Source organism: Hyperolius riggenbachi, chromosome 8, assembly GCF_040937935.1.
Source record: "Hyperolius riggenbachi isolate aHypRig1 chromosome 8, aHypRig1.pri, whole genome shotgun sequence".
Lineage (NCBI taxonomy): Eukaryota > Metazoa > Chordata > Amphibia > Anura > Hyperoliidae > Hyperolius > Hyperolius riggenbachi.
In genome coordinates this window covers 148121753-148139519 of record NC_090653.1, presented here as the reverse complement: position 1 = coordinate 148139519, position 17767 = coordinate 148121753, and the positions used below count along the sequence as shown (strand labels likewise).

The 17767-nt window shown below is 44.7% G+C and overlaps 1 protein-coding gene across 1 annotated transcript in view; it reads left to right on the top strand.

The window, feature by feature from the left end:
- The window catches only part of ZMYM3 (zinc finger MYM-type containing 3), a 100158-nt gene that overhangs the window by 76146 nt on the left and 6245 nt on the right, over window positions 1-17767 (top strand). The window contains exons 15-21 of the mRNA XM_068247511.1: window positions 2081-2240; window positions 8574-8689; window positions 8826-8997; window positions 14501-14647; window positions 14740-14840; window positions 15512-15686; window positions 15769-15920. Coding sequence (XP_068103612.1) covers window positions 2081-2240; window positions 8574-8689; window positions 8826-8997; window positions 14501-14647; window positions 14740-14840; window positions 15512-15686; window positions 15769-15920 — 1023 coding nt within the window. The remainder of the gene's footprint in view (window positions 1-2080; window positions 2241-8573; window positions 8690-8825; window positions 8998-14500; window positions 14648-14739; window positions 14841-15511; window positions 15687-15768; window positions 15921-17767) is intronic.

The window sequence follows — 17767 nt, the reverse complement described above, 5'->3', positions numbered from 1 at the left end:
GCCTTACCCAATTGCAAGTACCCCGGCCAAATAATTGTAATCACAGTGCACTTTCATCAGTGGTGCGTAGCAGTTTTTATCAGTTTGCAATTGCAGTGTCTGCTGCAGTTTTGCTGTGTTTAAGTGAATGAGAGCGCATGGTAATTGCATGGGAAACCTAGTGCTATGCAATAAGTAACGTAATTTCACATTGGAAAAATTTTACTGCAACCTTTTCACGTCAGGAAACACAATTGTGCATTCTGATAAAACCTGAAAAATCGTTGTGAAGTGTGCACCCTTTTTCTCAAATGCGATCGCATTTAAGTGGGGCTCGAACAAATGACAGCTTTTGACACAGGACACTTGTCCTATTTTAGAACATAGTTGCAATATCTGGTGTAGGTTAAAAAAAAAATTATATTTATGCGACTCCGTAGTGAGTGCTGTCCCTTCAATGCCTGTGATCCTTCCCTTCCTTGTCAAATTTTAGTACAGTACTATTCTTGATACAATGCAGGGAAGTGTCACGGCTGAATGCATCCAACCAATTGACCTCACAAACAGAAATCAATATGTTGATGTGGCGTCGAGCTGTCTGTTATACACACAGGCATCCATGCAGGGTATGTTGTGGAGGGAAGAAGTTATACAACTATGCAAAATCATGCAAAGATGCATAACACAAATCTTTGACCTCCAATGCATGTTGTCTTTATGGTATCAGTGCATCTGGTCAAACTGACTGACTATGGATTTGAGGAGCACTTGAGCAGAAAAGGAAATAAAGGGTTTACTGTTTTGCACTGCAACAAACCCTGCATAAATGCTGTCCAATACATGCAGAAATACATTGAAAATAATTTTTAATATATTTCATCATGACATCACTTAAGCAGAGCTAGTGACAGACCCCCCTCTCAAGTCTCACCACCAATCTTTATCGCTCCCTTGGTGCACCAGCAACATATTAGTGCAGTGAAGCACACTCGCTGGTCCAGCCAGCACCCTTTTTCTTGTGTGCTTCAACCATCTCCCTGTTCCCATGTTCCGTGACACACCTGGTCTTGCATCAGTCCATACATGTTTCCAGGGTACAGCAACAGGAGATCACAGGGAGAAGTGAGTCAGCCAGGGAGGTTAGTGTAAGTGTTCTCTGCTACAGCTACTTTGCAGAGTCTCCAGGGGATTAGCTGGTGGGAGGCCATATCATTGACTCTAGATGCCATGGCAAGTTGCTGCACCACACCCTTGCAACTATCAAATGTAAAGTCCTGTTCTTATGTCATTCGATTTCAGCCTCAAATAAATTTGAAATATCAATCGACATGTTGGGGCACATCATTTTTTTTGGGCAGATTAAATCCTATGTGATCAAATCTGCCAGGGAAAATCGCATAATCTATGAGCACCTTTATATTCTACTCTTATTCTAATTCCATACACATGAAATGATCACTTACCCAACAACAGGATTATACAGCAAAGTCCACGTTATCTGGAACTCAGGCAACCGGAAGTCTCTAACAGGCATTCCTGATGGACATCGGGGACCTTTTTGGTTTTTTTGGGCAGACTGTAAAATACTTACCGAGCCTCCAGCAATATATAGAAGCCTTCCTGTACCTTCTCCCAGGATCCTAGCAGCTTCTGGCATCGCCACATTGTGTGTGTTGTGCAAAGCAATGCATGTCAAGGATGCTTCACTGCAACTGTAAGACCTCTGGCAAGCAATGGATTCTCCTGCACAGCCTGGGCGCTTGGTACTGGCAGCAGACACAGACCCCCCCCCCCCCAGTCAAGTTTTGCTCAGGGCATTGTGAAACTTAAGGCCGGCCCTGCATATTACATTATACACATCTGTTCTATTTGCTGAAAGATTTTAGTTTTTGCCTGGAGATGTAATTTATAGCAGAACGGTGCACCTTATCACATTGGCATTGCCACAGGAGGTCTAAGATCATACGTTGGCTAAAAGAAAGGAACCAGAAGAACGGACATTGAATAGACAGATACTGTAGTAGAAATGATTCACAATACATGATGTTTTCATGTCTATAATATTATTTTGCATATAAATATATTTATATGGTATTTTTAGGCTTCACCAAAACCACAGTCTCCACAGACAGCATCCGCTCCTCCTCCTCCACCCAGTCCCACAGTACCACGCAAAAACAAAGCAGCCATGTGCAAACCGCTAATGCAGAATCGTGGGGTGTCGTGTCGAGTAGAAACAAAAACTAAAGATTGTCAAACAGGTAAATGTGTGTAATGTGTGTATGATGTGTCCATAAGGACAAAGGATTGTGTGAGGATGCTGTGGAGATAGAATACCTATTTTTATTTTGATGATTATATGGGATACAGACTTTGGTATGATGTGGAAAGCGGGGTCTTTAAAAATCTGTACAGCAATAGTTTTCAGCTGTTATTTAAGGCTACGGTACAGAGGAAATTCTGGGTTACAGTAGGTGATAGTTCAGTCCCTGTATTTCCAAGTGTGTGTATTAACCTCCCTGGTGGTATGATTATTTCCGGATTTTAGTGCATGCTTTCTCACCCTAAGGGCTGGTTCATGCTGCAGGAGCTTTTACTATGTGCTTGTGATTTTAAAAGCTCTTGCTAATACAATGCTATGTGTGTGTTCTCACTTGAGCAAAGTGATTTTATATAATTCACCCATAGCATTGCATTAGCAAGATATTTTAACACCACTTGCGCTTTAAAAGCGCTGGTAGCGTGAACCAGGCTAAAACCAGGGAGAAAAAAAAAATCCTGCTGCTAGTGAGATCTTCAGCAGCCCAGCACTTGCCTCCCTGGGATCCAACATTGCAATTCTCCGGGTAGCACTGTAACCCTGTAATGAAATTGCCGTCTGTCGTCATGACGACAATATCTCACTAGAGAGCTGTAGAGGAAGGGAATGCCTACCAGCATCTGGATCCAGTGGGAAGCGAATTGAAGTGCCGGCGCACGCTATACTCTGCACAGAGTTCCCAGCGGCTACCACCAGTCATGCTCTGGGTTACCACTCTGAGCTGCGGTTTTCCACACCCCAACCTGACTCAGGTGTACCGACAGGGCGATGAAGTAAAATATAAGTTGCACCACAGTATCTGTGCCGATGGAACATAGATCTGCCCCTTACTACAGGAAAGTTGATTTATCATAGCCATTCAGCTAGCAGTTTTGAGACAGATCTCTCTCTGATCAGAGAGATCTGTTGAACTCCATAAACTGCAAGCTCATTCTTGATAGATTTCAGCATAAAATCTTGCGGGAATCAGCTATGTGACACCTCCTTGCCGGCCACTGCCCCCCTAATGTGTTATGTCACTTGGGTTGTAAGAAGAATGGGAAGGGGTAGTCTTAATAGTAAAGAATTAAAAAAAAAAGTTATTAGCAGTTGAATGTAAAGACAAGCAAAATTACCAGATTTCTTCTGGCCATTTAGGTATGAAATTTACTGTGGCATGAAGTTTAAAAACCTCTATTCAATGCCAGATAATGTAAATAGAAGAGTGTGGGGTTATGTTGAGGATATACAGTATCTTCTCAAAAAATTAGCAAATTGTGATAAAGTTCATTATTTTCTGTAATGTACTGATAAACATTAGACTTTCATATATTTTAATTCATTACACACAACTGAAGTAGTTCAAGCCTTTTATTGTTTAAATATTGATGATTTTGGCATACAGCTCATGAAAACCCAAAATTTCTAGCTTAAAAAATTTGCATATTTCATCCGACCGATAAAAGAAAAGTGTTTTTAAAACAAAGTCAACCTTCAAATAATTGTTCAGTTATGCACTCAATACTTGGTCGAGAACCCTTTTGCAGAAATGACTGCTTCAATGAGGCGTGGCATGGAGGCAATCAGCCTGTGGCACTGCTCAGGTGTTATGGAGGCCCAGGATGCTTTGACAGCGCCCTAAGCTCATCCAGAGTGTTGGGTCTTGCGTCTCTCAACTTTCTCTTCACAATATCCCACAGATTCTTTATGGGGTTCAGGTCAGAGTTGGCAGGCCAATTGTGCACAGTAATACCATGGTCCGTAAACCATTTACCAGTGGTTTTGGCACTGTGAGCAGGTGCCAGGTCGTGCTGAAAAATGAAATCTTCATCTCCATAAAGCTTTTCAGCAGATGGAAGCATGAAGTGCTCCAAAATCTCCTGATAGCTAGCTGCATTGACCCTGCCCTTGATAAAACACAGTGGACCAACACCAGCAGCTGACATGGCACCCCAGACCATCACTGATTGTGGGTACTTGACACTGGACTTCAGGCATTTTGGCATTTCCCTCTCCCCAGTCTTCCTCCAGACTCTGGCACCTTGATTTCCGAATGACATGCAAAAGATGCTTTTATCCGAAAAAAATACTTTGGACCACTGAGCAACAGCCCAGTGCTGCTGCTCTGTAGCCCAGGTCAGGCGCTTCTGCCGCTGTTTCTGGTTCAAAAGTGGCTTGCACTGGGGAATGCGGCACCTGTAGCCCATTTCCTGTACACGTTGCTTTGGATGTTTCTACTCCAGACTTAGTCCACTGCTTCCACAGGTCCCCCAAGGTCTGGAATCAGTTCTTCTCCACAATCTTCCTCAGGGTCCGGTAGGGCTGAACGATTTTCGGTTTAAAACCGAAAATCGCGATCAGGGGCTTGACGATCTTCAGATCGTCAAAGTGCCGGTTTTGCTGCGATTTTTGGAGCTGCTGGTACCTACTCCTCTCCCGGCCCCCTCCTTCTCTCCTGGCCCCCTCCTCCAGCAAGTTCTTATCCCGTTTGGCTTTACCGCATTAGACTGCTGCACGGTGAGCCGTGGTGAACAAGCAGCGAGTGTTGCTGAGTATTGCGGGGCCTGAATCAGGAAGTGTGACATCACTTCCTGGCGCCCACCGTTACCAAGCAACACTCGCTGCCTGTTCACCGCGCGACACTCTAATGCGGTGAAGCAGAATGGGATCAGAACTTGCTGGAGGAGGAGGCCAGTAGAGAAGGAGGGGCCGGGAGAGAAGCAGGTACCATCGTGAGGGGGATCTGCCTATATACACTAAAGGGGGGGGGGGGAGTGTATCTGCCTATACTAAAGGGGGGATCTGGCTATATATGCTAAAGAGGGGGATCAGGCTATATACATTAAGCGGGGGAAGGGCTGCCTATATACACACTAAAGGGAAGTGGGGAAGTGTGTCTGCCTATACTAAAGAAGATATTTGGAAAAGAAGCAGGCGGTTTACTTCCGGCAAACAGATGGAGCGATCAGTGTGGCAGGGTAGAAGAGGGGAAGGATAAAGGTGCTGCTCTTGGTATCCACCTCGGTGGCAAAAGTATCTGTGTTTGAGACCAGAAGAGACAGAGCACACTCAGGGGAACAGTACAGCAGTAGATTGGGTGAATTCAGAGTAATCTCACCTCTAGAAGTTGCTGGCGAGCCTGTACAGGAGTAGCCAGCGTGTAGGCTTTTATCCCTCTGGCCAGGGATTAGGCACAAAGGCAGCTGGATTCTTCCTTCACTCGGATGGTTGTTGGCAGGCAATGAGCGGCTCTGAAGTTGTACACCCTGTCTGTGTGCGAGTCCGCTATATGCGGTTGCACAAACAGATTGTGGTGGATTTCAAAGCATCAGTTTCAGGATTGAGGGATCTAAAAGCAAAGCTCCACGCTGCTCCATGAGTCTTGCACAGGCAGTTCACGGGCAGTTGGAGTGGTAGTCTGATTGTAATGCAGCAATGCGTGTAGGAAAGAAGAAACGGCGGCTGCCGTATAGTGTTAAGATTTATTAAAATATATTGCAACGCGTTTCAGGAGACCAAGTCCTCCTTTCATCAGGCAAAGAGGATGCCTTTGCCTGATGAAAGGAGGACTTGGTCTCCTGAAACGCGTTGCAATATATTTTAATAAATCTTAACACTATACGGCAGCCGCCGTTTCTTCTTTCCTACACGCATTGCTGCATTACAATCAGACTACCACTCCAACTGCCCGTGAACTGCCTGTGCAAGACTCATGGAGCAGCGTGGAGCTTTGCTTTTAGATCCCTCAATCCTGGAGCTGATGCTTTGAAATCCACCACAATCTGTTTGTGCAACCGCATATAGCGGACTTGCACACAGACAGGGTGTACAACTTCAGAGCCGCTCGTTGCCTGCCAACAACCATCCGAGTGAAGGAAGAATCCAGCTGCCTTTGTGCCTGATCCCTGGCTAGAGGGATAAAAACCTACACGCTGGCTACTCCTGTACAGGCTCGCCAGCAACTTCTAGAGGTGAGATTATTCTGAATTCACCCAATCTACTGCTGTACTGTTCCCCTGAGTGTGCTCTGTCTCTTCTTATCTCAAACACAGATGCCTATACTAAAGCTGAGATATGGCAATATAAGCTAAAGTGGGGGATCTGCCTCTACTAAAGGGGATCTAGCTATATACATTAAGGGGGGACGGACTGCCTATGTACACTAAAGGGGTGATCTGGCTAAAGGGAGGGGAAATAATCTGCCTATATTCACTGGGGGGGGGGGGGGGGGAAATCTGGCTATATATACACTAGAGGGGGGAATCTAGCAATATACACTTAAGGGGGCTCAGCCTATATACACTAAAGGTGTGTGCGACTGTGTATGTGTGGGGGGAGGCAGGGGGATCTGGTTACACTAAAGGGGATCAGGATGGCTACCCTGTACTGCGGCACCATACACTGGCTACCCTGTACTGCGATACCGACACTGGCTAACCTGTACTGCGGTACCTAAACAGGCTAACCTGCACTGCAACACCTATAGCTGGCTTATCTATACTGGGGCACCTATAGTTAGCTAACCTTTACTGGGGAACCTATAGCTGGCTAAACTATACTGGGGGCATTGTGAATTTAGTGCTAAAGCTCGATTTGAAGAAAATCGTGAAAAAATGGAAATCGCAATTTTTGAGAGAAAAATTGCTATTTCAATTTTTTCCTAAAATCGTGCAGCCCTAGGGTCCGGTCACCTCTTCTCGTTGTGCAGCGTTTTCTGCCACACTTTTTCCTTCACACAGACTTCCCACTGAGGTGCCTTGATACAGCACTCTGGGAACGGCCTATTCATTCAGAAATTTCTTTGTGTCCCTCTTGCTTGAGGGTGTTAATGATGGCCATCTGGACAGCAGTCAGGTCGGCAGTCTTAAGGTCCGTACACACGCCGGACTGGAGGCAACGACGGGTCCGTCGTCACCTCCCGCTGGGTGGACGTTCCAACGACAGTCCGGCGTGTGTACACACTGTCGGCGGACTGATACAGGCTGTTTCTGAGCGATCCGCACGGCGGATCGCTCAGAAACAGCCGTATCAGTCCGCCGACAGTGTGTACACACGCCGGACTGTCGTTGGAACGTCCACCCAGCGGGAGGTGACGATGGACCCGTTGTTGCCTCCAGTCCGGCGTGTGTACGGACCTTTACCCATGATTCCGGTTTTGAGTAATTACCAGGCTGGGAGTTTTTAAAAGCCTCAGGAATCTCTTGCACGTGTTTAGAGTTAATTAGTTGATTCAGATGATTAGGTAAATGGCTTGTTTAGAGAACCTTTTCATGATATGCTAATTTTTTGAGATAGGAAATTTGGGTTTTCATGAGCTGTTTGCCAAAATCATCAATATTAAAACAATAAAAGGCTTGAACTACTTCAGTTGTGTGTAATGAATCTAAAATATATGAGTCTAATGTTTATCAGTACATTAGAGAAAATAATGAACTTTATCACAATTTGCTATTTTTTTTGAGAAGACCCTGTATACCCTGTTACAGGCTTCAGAAACCTTGTCTACTTTGATACCGGTGATTTTGGGTCTTCTGGGGGCTTTCAGTGCTTTTTGTTTTATGCAGTCTAAAGTTGTAATTCGTCAACCAACCACTGATTCCTGTAGCAATCTATGGTAGATGGTCAACACCACTACTATCAGCCTAAATCTATTGTAGATGGTGAACGCCACCATCCGTTTGCGAATGGAAAGTTTACTGGCAAGAGTCTTTGCGCTGTCCAGGGGTCACTTTTGATTTTAGAATGCTTGCAGGCAAGTATTACTTATCCCACCCGCATCATCATTTGATGCTGATTTAAGCTATTCTTTAAAGGTAGCCTAAACTGTCTTAAATTAGGAGTTTCGCTCACCTGAGGCGTCATGCACAGGTGCAGAACAAGGTTTTCTCTTACTGCACCCTGCGCCTTCCCTGTCTGTACCCCTCGTTACAGCACAGTCACCACCATTTAAATTGCCGCCCGGGAGGCTTCGGAAGCACTTCTGTCCCGAGTACTTCTGCAGATGGATGGGAAGCACTCAGTGCTTCTGAAGTCTCCAAAGGGCTCACGGACGTGTATTTGACCAATTGGTTGAATGCACACAATGTGGACGTGTTGACGCTGGAAAGAGGGGAGCAAGAGAAGACTGGGGACGTTCTATAGGATCCAGAGCCTTCCCTGTCCATAGGTACGGATTTTTTTTTTCTTTTGGGTTACTTGACATTTACTTTGAGATAGAAGGAACACATTATTTAATTTGCTTGGGAAAATGTTTTTTTTTCTTATTTCATGCTTTTCTTTTTTTCTCCAATTATAGAGGAGGATTGGAAACCACAGATCATTGTGCTACCTATTCCAGTGCCCATATTTGTGCCAATACCCATGAACTTATACTCACAGAAAGTGCCTGTTCCTTTCTCTATGCCTTTTCCGGTGAGTCGGACATTCAGCTTTTATCTTAATTTTCTTGGTTGTCTTTCTTGTTTTTTTCCCCAAGTTGTATATTTAATGTTTTTTCGCTTTTATTACATGCTGAAATTTTGTAAAGTAACAAAGTGTGGTTTGATAGGTGCCTGTACCACTGTTGCTTCCTACTACCTTGGAAAACACTGATAAAATCGTGGAAACAATCGAGGAATTGAAAGTCAAAATTCCTTCAAACCCACTAGAGGCTGATATTCTGGCCATGGCTGAAATGATTGCAGAAGCGGAGGAACTTGACAAATCATCTGACCTGTGTGGTAAGACTCTACGTGTGTGGGGGGCTTTAAATTATAGCTATAGGAAATTATAGGCTTGTTTGAACAGGTGCGTCTTGAGGGTACATTTGAAAATTTCCTAGGGGATGTCTTCTGGCTGCATGGCTTTTCAGCTGGACAGTGAGGACATGATCATGATGTCTCTTGTGCAATGAGCGAAGTGCAATTAAGGAATTCAAATGCTTTTTATAGTCAAGATTTAAGTGAGCGCACGGATGCTGTACATGCTAGATTTTTGCAGTATCATAGACCAAGATAAAGGCATCTCTTGCCTCTCCAAAAATGTAGCTTAAGGCTGGTTTCACACCAGGACGTTGCGTTTTAGGGGATGTTGAGGTCGCATAACGTGCCCCTAACGCAACGCCTGGTGGTATTGGAGCAGGACGCTACCAAGAGCCGCGTTACAAGCAGCTCTTGGTGCGCCTGCTCTGTCGGAGGCACTGCGGAGACCACGTGAGCGGAGCTCTCCGCATCACGTGGTCCCGCTAGCCAATCAGCGGCCGCTCCAAGAAGAAAACGCTGCAAGTGCAGTGAATATTAAGTAGCCATGTGCCTGGCTACGTAGCGGCCTCTCCCCGCCTCCTCTCCGCCCCCAAAATAAAAACGCACCCGTACTGAGCATGTGCAAACAGTCTAACGTGGAAGTACTGCATGCAGTACGTTATCAGGACGTGCTGCGTTACAATGTAACGCAACGTGGGCACTGTGAACAGCCCATTGATTTTTCATTGCTGTGCGTTGGGGTGCGTTACAGGCTGTTCTAATGTGCGCCTGTAACGTCCCACTGTGAAACCAGCCTAAACTGACAAAAACTTGATAAAACTGCCTATTTTTAACAATATTCATTGATGTATTATTTACTTAGTGTTTTAAGCTTTATTTGCAGTAAATGAGAGAGCATTGATAACCTCTCCCGAAAGCACATGGTGCAAACAATACAGCTACAAGTGTTATCACAAGCAGTAATAACTGTTCAGTAATACAGAAAGAGAGTAAAGATGTGGCATGTAAGAATAGTAAACCCAGTAGACAAAAAAGAGAACAGAAAAGAAAACCGTCTGAGAACACTGATGAACAAGTACCAGCATCTGAGAAACTAGTACTAGTACCAGCATCTGAGAAACTTGCATCATAGACTTAGTCTTGAGTTTTCGTGAAAGTCTTACAATACTGCCCAAGATCTAACAAAGTTCAGAGTTATCCTGGGCAGTCAGGACAATCTCCTCCATATTAGCTACACGATTGGCTTATTCCCACCACTGACACAGTAGGGATCTTATCTGTCTTCGAAAAAGAGGGGATAATCGCCTTGGCATCATTAACAAGATAAACAAGCACACATCTTTTGTAAGATTTAAAGGAGAAGGTGATTGCCTGGTAAAGATAGATCTCAAGTAAAAGGGATATCGATGGAGGAAATTTTCCTTGCACAAACATGAACCTCCCTCCAGCAGTCTCAAATTATAGGACAAGTCCAAAAAATATGTAGAAGATCCCAACTGGTGTTTTAACCTCCTTGGCGGTCTGATTCTTTCCAGATTTTAGGGTCTAAAAGCGGTGCAATTTTTTTCCACTCTTTCAGACCCTAAAACCTGAAAAAAATCATTCTGGCAGGGAGATCTGCAGCAAAATAAAAAAAAAATGTACCTTCCTGGTCTCCTGTGCTGCAGTTTTCTTTTTGCCCACAAGATGGCGCTAATATACATATAAACGAACTTCTCTATTTCTCTAATATAGAGAAGTTTGTTTTCAATATTAGCCCCGCCCCCGATGACGTCACGCTGCCACCACCGCTCTGCTGCCACCACCACGGCTGCGCTGCTCCAACTGGCTGCCGGGTCCCCGGAAGAATAGCGGGGACATGGGGGATCCCGGCGGCCAGGGAAAGACCCCACACTGCCGGGGAGAGAGGCTGGAGTCCCGCTGCGCAGCGAGATCGCACGCGGGACTCCACAACTAAAGGTAAAGCTCTGCAATGCCTACCCCGACCTGAGCTCGGGATCACCGCTAATAGCTTGTTTTTTCTACCCCGAGCTCAGGTCGGGAAAACCGGCAAGGAGGTTAAGATACAACTTGGAGCTTTATACATCCAGGATAAAGTGTGTCTGAGGAGGAGAGGATAAAACCTTTAGCTCAAAGTCTGTCAATTGTCTCAGTTGCAAGTATGCCCTGTAGGGGAACCTCCCCTCTTCTAGGAGTGAACCCAAACCGTCCACAGAGATGGGGAAACATTTCTTGGACACGTCCCGAAGTCTTAAATTTTTAGATTTCACAAAGTAGGGCTCAGTACCAGAAGGATATTCTGGATTCTCAATCACTGGAGTCAGGGGTCTAGGAACAGTAGAGAGACTGCTCTTGGACGTGAAAAGACAAAAAATCTGCAAGGTAGAAGAGATCAGAGGATTTACTTTTATTAGATCAGTAAACGAGCCGGGGTAAATTAGCCAGAGGAAACTCAGAAAAGGCCTGTTCTACTTGAAATCATTTTTTGGTGGAATTATGTGAGCATGATTCAAAATTTCTACTGAGAACAGCAGCCTGGTGATGCTAATGGGAAACCCAAGCCTCCCTCCAATTTATCCAGGGCCGACAATGTGTGTTTTATTCTAGCTGCACAGTTACTTCAAACAAAACCATTAATGTGAGCCTGCAAACTTGAAAAACATGTGGGAGGAAAGTAGATAGGGACTGCCTGACAAACGTAAAGCATACTGGGTACGACATTCATTTAATTGAGGACAATCTCTTGATGTCAGCTGATACACTTCTAATAATGGGGATGAAATTCAAGTTATATAGTTGCAAGAGATGACTGGGAATTTGGATACCTACGGTATGTAACTAATAGGTCTCAGCCCATTGAAAGGGGAAGGAGGTCCATAAATGAGCAAGAGTCCACATTCAATGATGCGTTAAGTTCATAGGATTTTGTAAAGTTTATCTTGTAATTAGATAGAGCCAAAATGGGTCATTCTGTCCAGCAGATTTGGTGGAGTAGTATTAGGTGAGGAAAAAACGGGAGATAATCTGCGAACACGGACACCTTATGCTCAGTACCTCCCATGACAACTCCTCTCACATTCACATCTGTCCGAATTAAATTGACAAATAGTTCCAAAACCACTATGAAAATCAAAGGTGATCGGGACATCCCTGTCAGGTGCCGTTGGAAAGATCAAAGGCAGTAGATAGCAGACCATTCACTTTTACTTTAGCTGAAGGATTCGAATATAAAAGCGAAATCCAATTGAGTATCTGAGGGCCTAGAGCCATATGTTCTAAGGAAGGTTTGAAGACGTTCCAAGCTATCCTGTCAAAGGATAGCTTACCATGAACGGAGAGAGCTCTACCTTCTGGGTCCTGCAGCTGAGAGATAAATTGAAACTGGACAGAACGATGAACTAAAATCAAGACCCTTTTTCGTTTTGTCCAAGGGAGAGGGGCATGGAAGTGGGTGGGTTAGTGCTTACCATAGCGCTTAGGGACGACACCCCGACGAAAATGCCCTTCTTGAAAAAATTATGCTTTCATGATGCTTTCTTTGAAAGGGAACGACTGTAGGCAGCACATTTTTGTCACCAGGGTGATCCTTCTCACCACCCGGAGGTCGCAGGGCCTAGAAAGGAGTTAATTGATTATAGCCGAGAGGGCTGAAGGAATTTGGTCAGGAGATACTGATTCTGAGACTCCTTGCACCCTGATGTTGGAGCGCCGTCCTCGATTGTCCAGATACTCGATCTGTTGCTGGTGCTCTATAAGTTTAACAACTTTACTGCTGGCAGGTGCATCTCTGCAGTATGTTTCATAACTGTGTGTTCCAAAGCCGATAGAAATAAAACCTGGCCTCCCAGAATTGTCTAGGAGGGAGGATACAGTCTGGGCTAAGCATCACTGGGAGGGCCAGGTTATATACCAATATACTGCAATGTATAGTTTTAGTAATTGTCGTTGATGCTGATAATGTAAAAGTGGGTATCATGAATAATTTGCTACATTCTACTAAGTCACTTGGTGCCTCGTTGAGTAAATAGTTTGCGGAGGCTTTTTGTTTATCCAGGTCATGGTCTAGGACTCTAGCTAAAGAAAAATAAGGCAGCTGCAGATGTGCAACTTTTTAGGTCTTAGAAGACATTGGCCTCGATTCATAAAACTGCCTGCGAGCGGGGAAAGTCGAGCGGGGAAACACCGCTGTCGGTATTTCCGCCTTCAGGGTGGTAATTCATAAAAATTTAGCTACTTGTGATATACGTGCGGAGATACTCCGCTGTAGGCAGGCGTTAGGCTGTCGGGAGACGTGCGGAAACAGGGGAAGCAGGCGGAATCCCTCCGTGCGGTGTTCTCTCTGCAGCTGCTTGGGAGGTCTGTCCCATTCACTGCAATGTATTCCGCACGCTTCTCGCCACATCAGAGGTAGCGGTAATACCCGTCCGCATACCGCTACCTCTAATCTTTATGAATTGACATTTGTTACTGTTGCTGTGATACTCACCGCGCAAGGCGGTGATTGATCACTCTGCTCGCAAATGTCGGCTTTTCATGCGGAAAAAGCCTTTATGAATGCATATTTTGGTGTGTGGTCGGTAAAGTGAGCGTTTTTTTGCATTTCCGAATGCGGGAATGCTTTATGAATCGAGGCCTATGCATCACGCCTATAGAGCAAGTATAATAAACCAATATTGCCCCTTTCTGTTTTTTAGGGATGGTTGTTCAGCTTTATGTAGCTGCCCTCTTTCAACCCTCTTAAAAAAAACAGTTTTCTTCTGTCCAAAATGTGTTGCTCGCCATCCTCCATATACAATGCTGTGGTTTTTTTTAGTTTTGCCTATGTGTTTTCGAGACCATACATTCCTTCAGCCAGTCAGTGAAGTAAGAAGGTTAGGCCTCATTTACTTTGGGTGCGTTCAGAAGCGTATTAAAGCGCAACATAAAAAAAAGCATACGTTGATGTGCGCTTCATAATGCGTTTTTAACTGGACCCATGCATTTACATGTGCTTGAATGCGTTTTTGTTAAGCATGTTTTGCATATTTGATGTAGAAGTTGTCAGATTTGTTTTAATTTGTGCATCTCCAAAGCGCATTGCTATGCGATTCTATGCGCTAAAAAAGCACACCCATTCACTTGAATTGCTGTGCGCTCCACAGCCCAACGCACAGAAATGCATGCAACACTTCATTTCTCAAATGGACAGTAACAAAGCATATAGATGTGAACGTGGTACATTAGAATCAATATAAAAAGCTGTGTCTAGTAAAGCGCAAGGCGCTTTGAACAGCGTACAGCAATGTCCCTAGTGTGAACGCGGCCTTACATATATTTATGCCTAGGAAACTCCTTACTACAAGTGTGGATTTTACTCAGTAGAAGTGATTACACGTATTCTAAAACAGAAATTTGTGTCCAGATGAAATAACTTTAATTTTGTTTACATGTTTTTTGAAAAGTTTTGCTTTTTATCTTTTATATTTTTTATATTGTTTTGCAGAGCTTTCCAGTGATCAGAGTGCAGAAGGCCTTTTGGAGGATTGCGATATATTTGGCCCCACACGAGATGATGTCCTTGCAATGGCCGTTAAAATGGCCAATGTTTTAGAAGAACCTGGACAGGATTTAGAAGCAGACTTTCCCAAAAGTAATGCCCTTTTCATTTAATTTATTTTATAAAGACTTGTTCATAACAGTCCTACAGCTAGTGTAAAATGTACTCCTTTCTTGCTATTACAGATCAAACCGATGTCAATCAGAGTGTGGATTACTTGTTTGACTGTGGTCTTGTAGGGTCTGATGAAGCACAAGAGCATGATGCATCCCGTGTATTAAGGAAGGTAAGTTTACTTTGAATCTAATTAGCTGAGGATATACAGTTGATCATGTGACCCCAGGTTTTAAAGCATATCAGAGGTGAACTCTCCTGCACAAGCGGGCCAGCGCTTGTGCAGAAGTACGCGACTTGACCTGCTTGCAGGGTTTTTTACACTAGAATGGAGGGGAGTGGGAGTAGAGGGAATGAGGACTTCTGCTCATACATGCCTGTAACCTCCATTTCTACTGGTGAGTTCACCACAGGTATCCTTTAAATCAAATTTTATGTAGTTAGGTTACCTTTATTATCAAAATTTAATGTAGCTAATTTAGCCTTGTTTGTGTTTTTATGACCTGTTAATAGCATATTTCATCAGCTGGCTATATAGTAGTGTTCTTTACTTTTAATTCGGTATAATCCTAAACCCGATGAGCTGATCAGCACCTGAACAAAGTGACAGCTGGGTGTATTTGCAGATGATGTACTTAGTCTCTGCAAAAGAAATATCTAGTTATGCTGTCAGATATGAGTAAATATTTTAAATCACCTGCCGTATCTGCAAAAATCATAGTTGGCGGCAAACTGGAAAATAAATTGTTTTAAATATTGCATTACACAATGGTTTGTTTACCACTGATATGTTGTTGTAAATTTACTTATTTTATTTATTTAATTTCTTTTTGTTTTCTAAAGGGAGCCAAGCGCATGTTGCTTTCAGAAAAAGAAAGCAGCTCTCGAGATTCAGTCTCCAGTCAGCGAACAAGCACAAACCTCAGCTTCACATATGGGGTTAATGCCTGGAAATCTTGGGTGCAAAGAAAGTATGAAGGCAGTGAACCAAGCAGAGGAGAAGAAATACGTTTTGGGCGTAAGCTAAAAGACACAGACCTTTTCTCACTGCTGTTCTTCTCTGTATTTTATTTATTTTATTTTATTTTTCTTTTGTTTAGCAAAACCTATGCGAATAAAAGAAGACATTCTAGCTTGCACAGCTGCAGAGCTAAATTATGGTTTAGCACAGTTTGTGAAAGAAATTACGCGACCAAATGGAGAGCGCTATGAGCCGGACAGCATTTATTATCTTTGTCTAGGAATACAACAGGTGATCTTTCTTTTCTTTTTTTTTCCTACTAATTATTTAACTTTCCCAGTTTCTTTAGTTACGTTTGAGATGTTTCTTTGAAAAATGGCTTATCTGGCTCCCTCCCTACAATTCACATCATTCAAGGACCATACTATCTGCCTTTACCAACCCCTCCCAACCATTGTTGCGGTCATGTTCCGTCCTTCGTCGAGCTCGACAACCTTGCCTCTTGGCTCCCACACATCCTCTCCTCTGACCTCCTCACCATCATTATTGGGGATTTAAACATTCCCATTGATTAACCCAACAACTCTGTTGTGACCCAGCTACTCACCATAGCCAACTCCCTTGGCCTAGTACAACACACCAACACCCCCACCCACTCTGCAGGTCATGCTCTCGACCTTATATTCACTAAATCCACCACCATTACAAACCTTTACATTGCACCTTTCCCGCCCTCAGACCACTCACCTTCAACCTCCTCACAGAAGGCATCTCCAAACTACTCGTCCACCCACCTGATTGATGGCAGCGAGACCTACGTCGGCTCAACCCTATTCTCCTAGCTGACCCCCTCCATGCCTTCTCCTCCTCTCTCTCCCCACAAAAACCTTTCTTAATCTTGCTGCAGCTCAGTATTGTCAAACCTGCTCATCGGCCCTAGAGGAAGCTGCTCCCCCAATATTCCACTGCAGTCGCCCCCCTAAACCCTGCCCTGACGCACCACCCATACTCACAACCTCCAGAGGGTATTGCGCCACTGAACGGAAATGGAGGAAAACTCGACTCAAACAGGATTTCCTACAGTACAAGACTAACCTGCTGCATTTCTACACTGCCCTTGCTGATGCGAAGCAGGAATATTACACCAAGCTCATCGGAGCACAAGCTTCCAACCCCCGATGTCTCTTTGCCACTTTCAACTCCCTGCTTAGCCCCACCCGCCGTTTTCTCCCTCTTTACCACGGATTTAGCCACCCACTTCAGCAACAAAATTGTCTCCATCCTTCAGGAAATATCTAGCCTTCAATCCTCACCTCCCATCCAGCTCCTCTTCCACCCTATCCTCCCCTCACCTCCTTCACTCCTACTACCATTGAGGAAGTCAACCACCTACTGCAGACTTCCCATACCACGTCCTCTTCCCTTGACCCCGTCCCTACTGGCTTACTCCATCCTCACTTCCTGGATTTGGCCTCAGTCCTCGCCACCCTGTTTTAACCTCTCCCTAGCCACAGGCACCTTCCCCTCAGACTTCTGGCGGCCACTGTACTACCCACTGTACTACCCTTGTTCAAGAAACCCTCCCTCGACCCCTCAATACCCTCCTACTACTGCCCTTTCTCCCTCCACCCCTTTGCCTCAAAACTCCTTGAGCGTCTGGTTCACAAATGCCTGACCCAGTACCTTAGTGCCAACTTCCCTACTAGACCCACTGCAATCTGGATTTCGGCCTTACCACTCTACCGAAACAGCTCTCACCAAAGTGGTCAATGACCTTGCCTTAGCTAAAGCTGAAGGTACATACTCCATTCTCCTCCTCCTTTATCTTTCAGCAGCTTTTGACAAAATGGGCCATCCCCTAATCCTCCAGTCCATGGGCATTCATGACCACGCCATGGCGTGGCTCTCATCCTACCTCTCCAACCGCTCCTTCACAACCTCCTTCAATGAGTCCTCTTCCACCCCCAACCGCCTCTCGGTGGGAGTCTCCCAAGGCTCGGTCCTTGGCCCCCTACTGTTCTCCCTATACACATCCTCCATTGGTAAGGTTATCTCCTCTATGGGTTTTAACTATCATTGTATGCAGATGACACCCAGATCTACCTCCACACCCCTAACCTATCCACCACTACTATGGA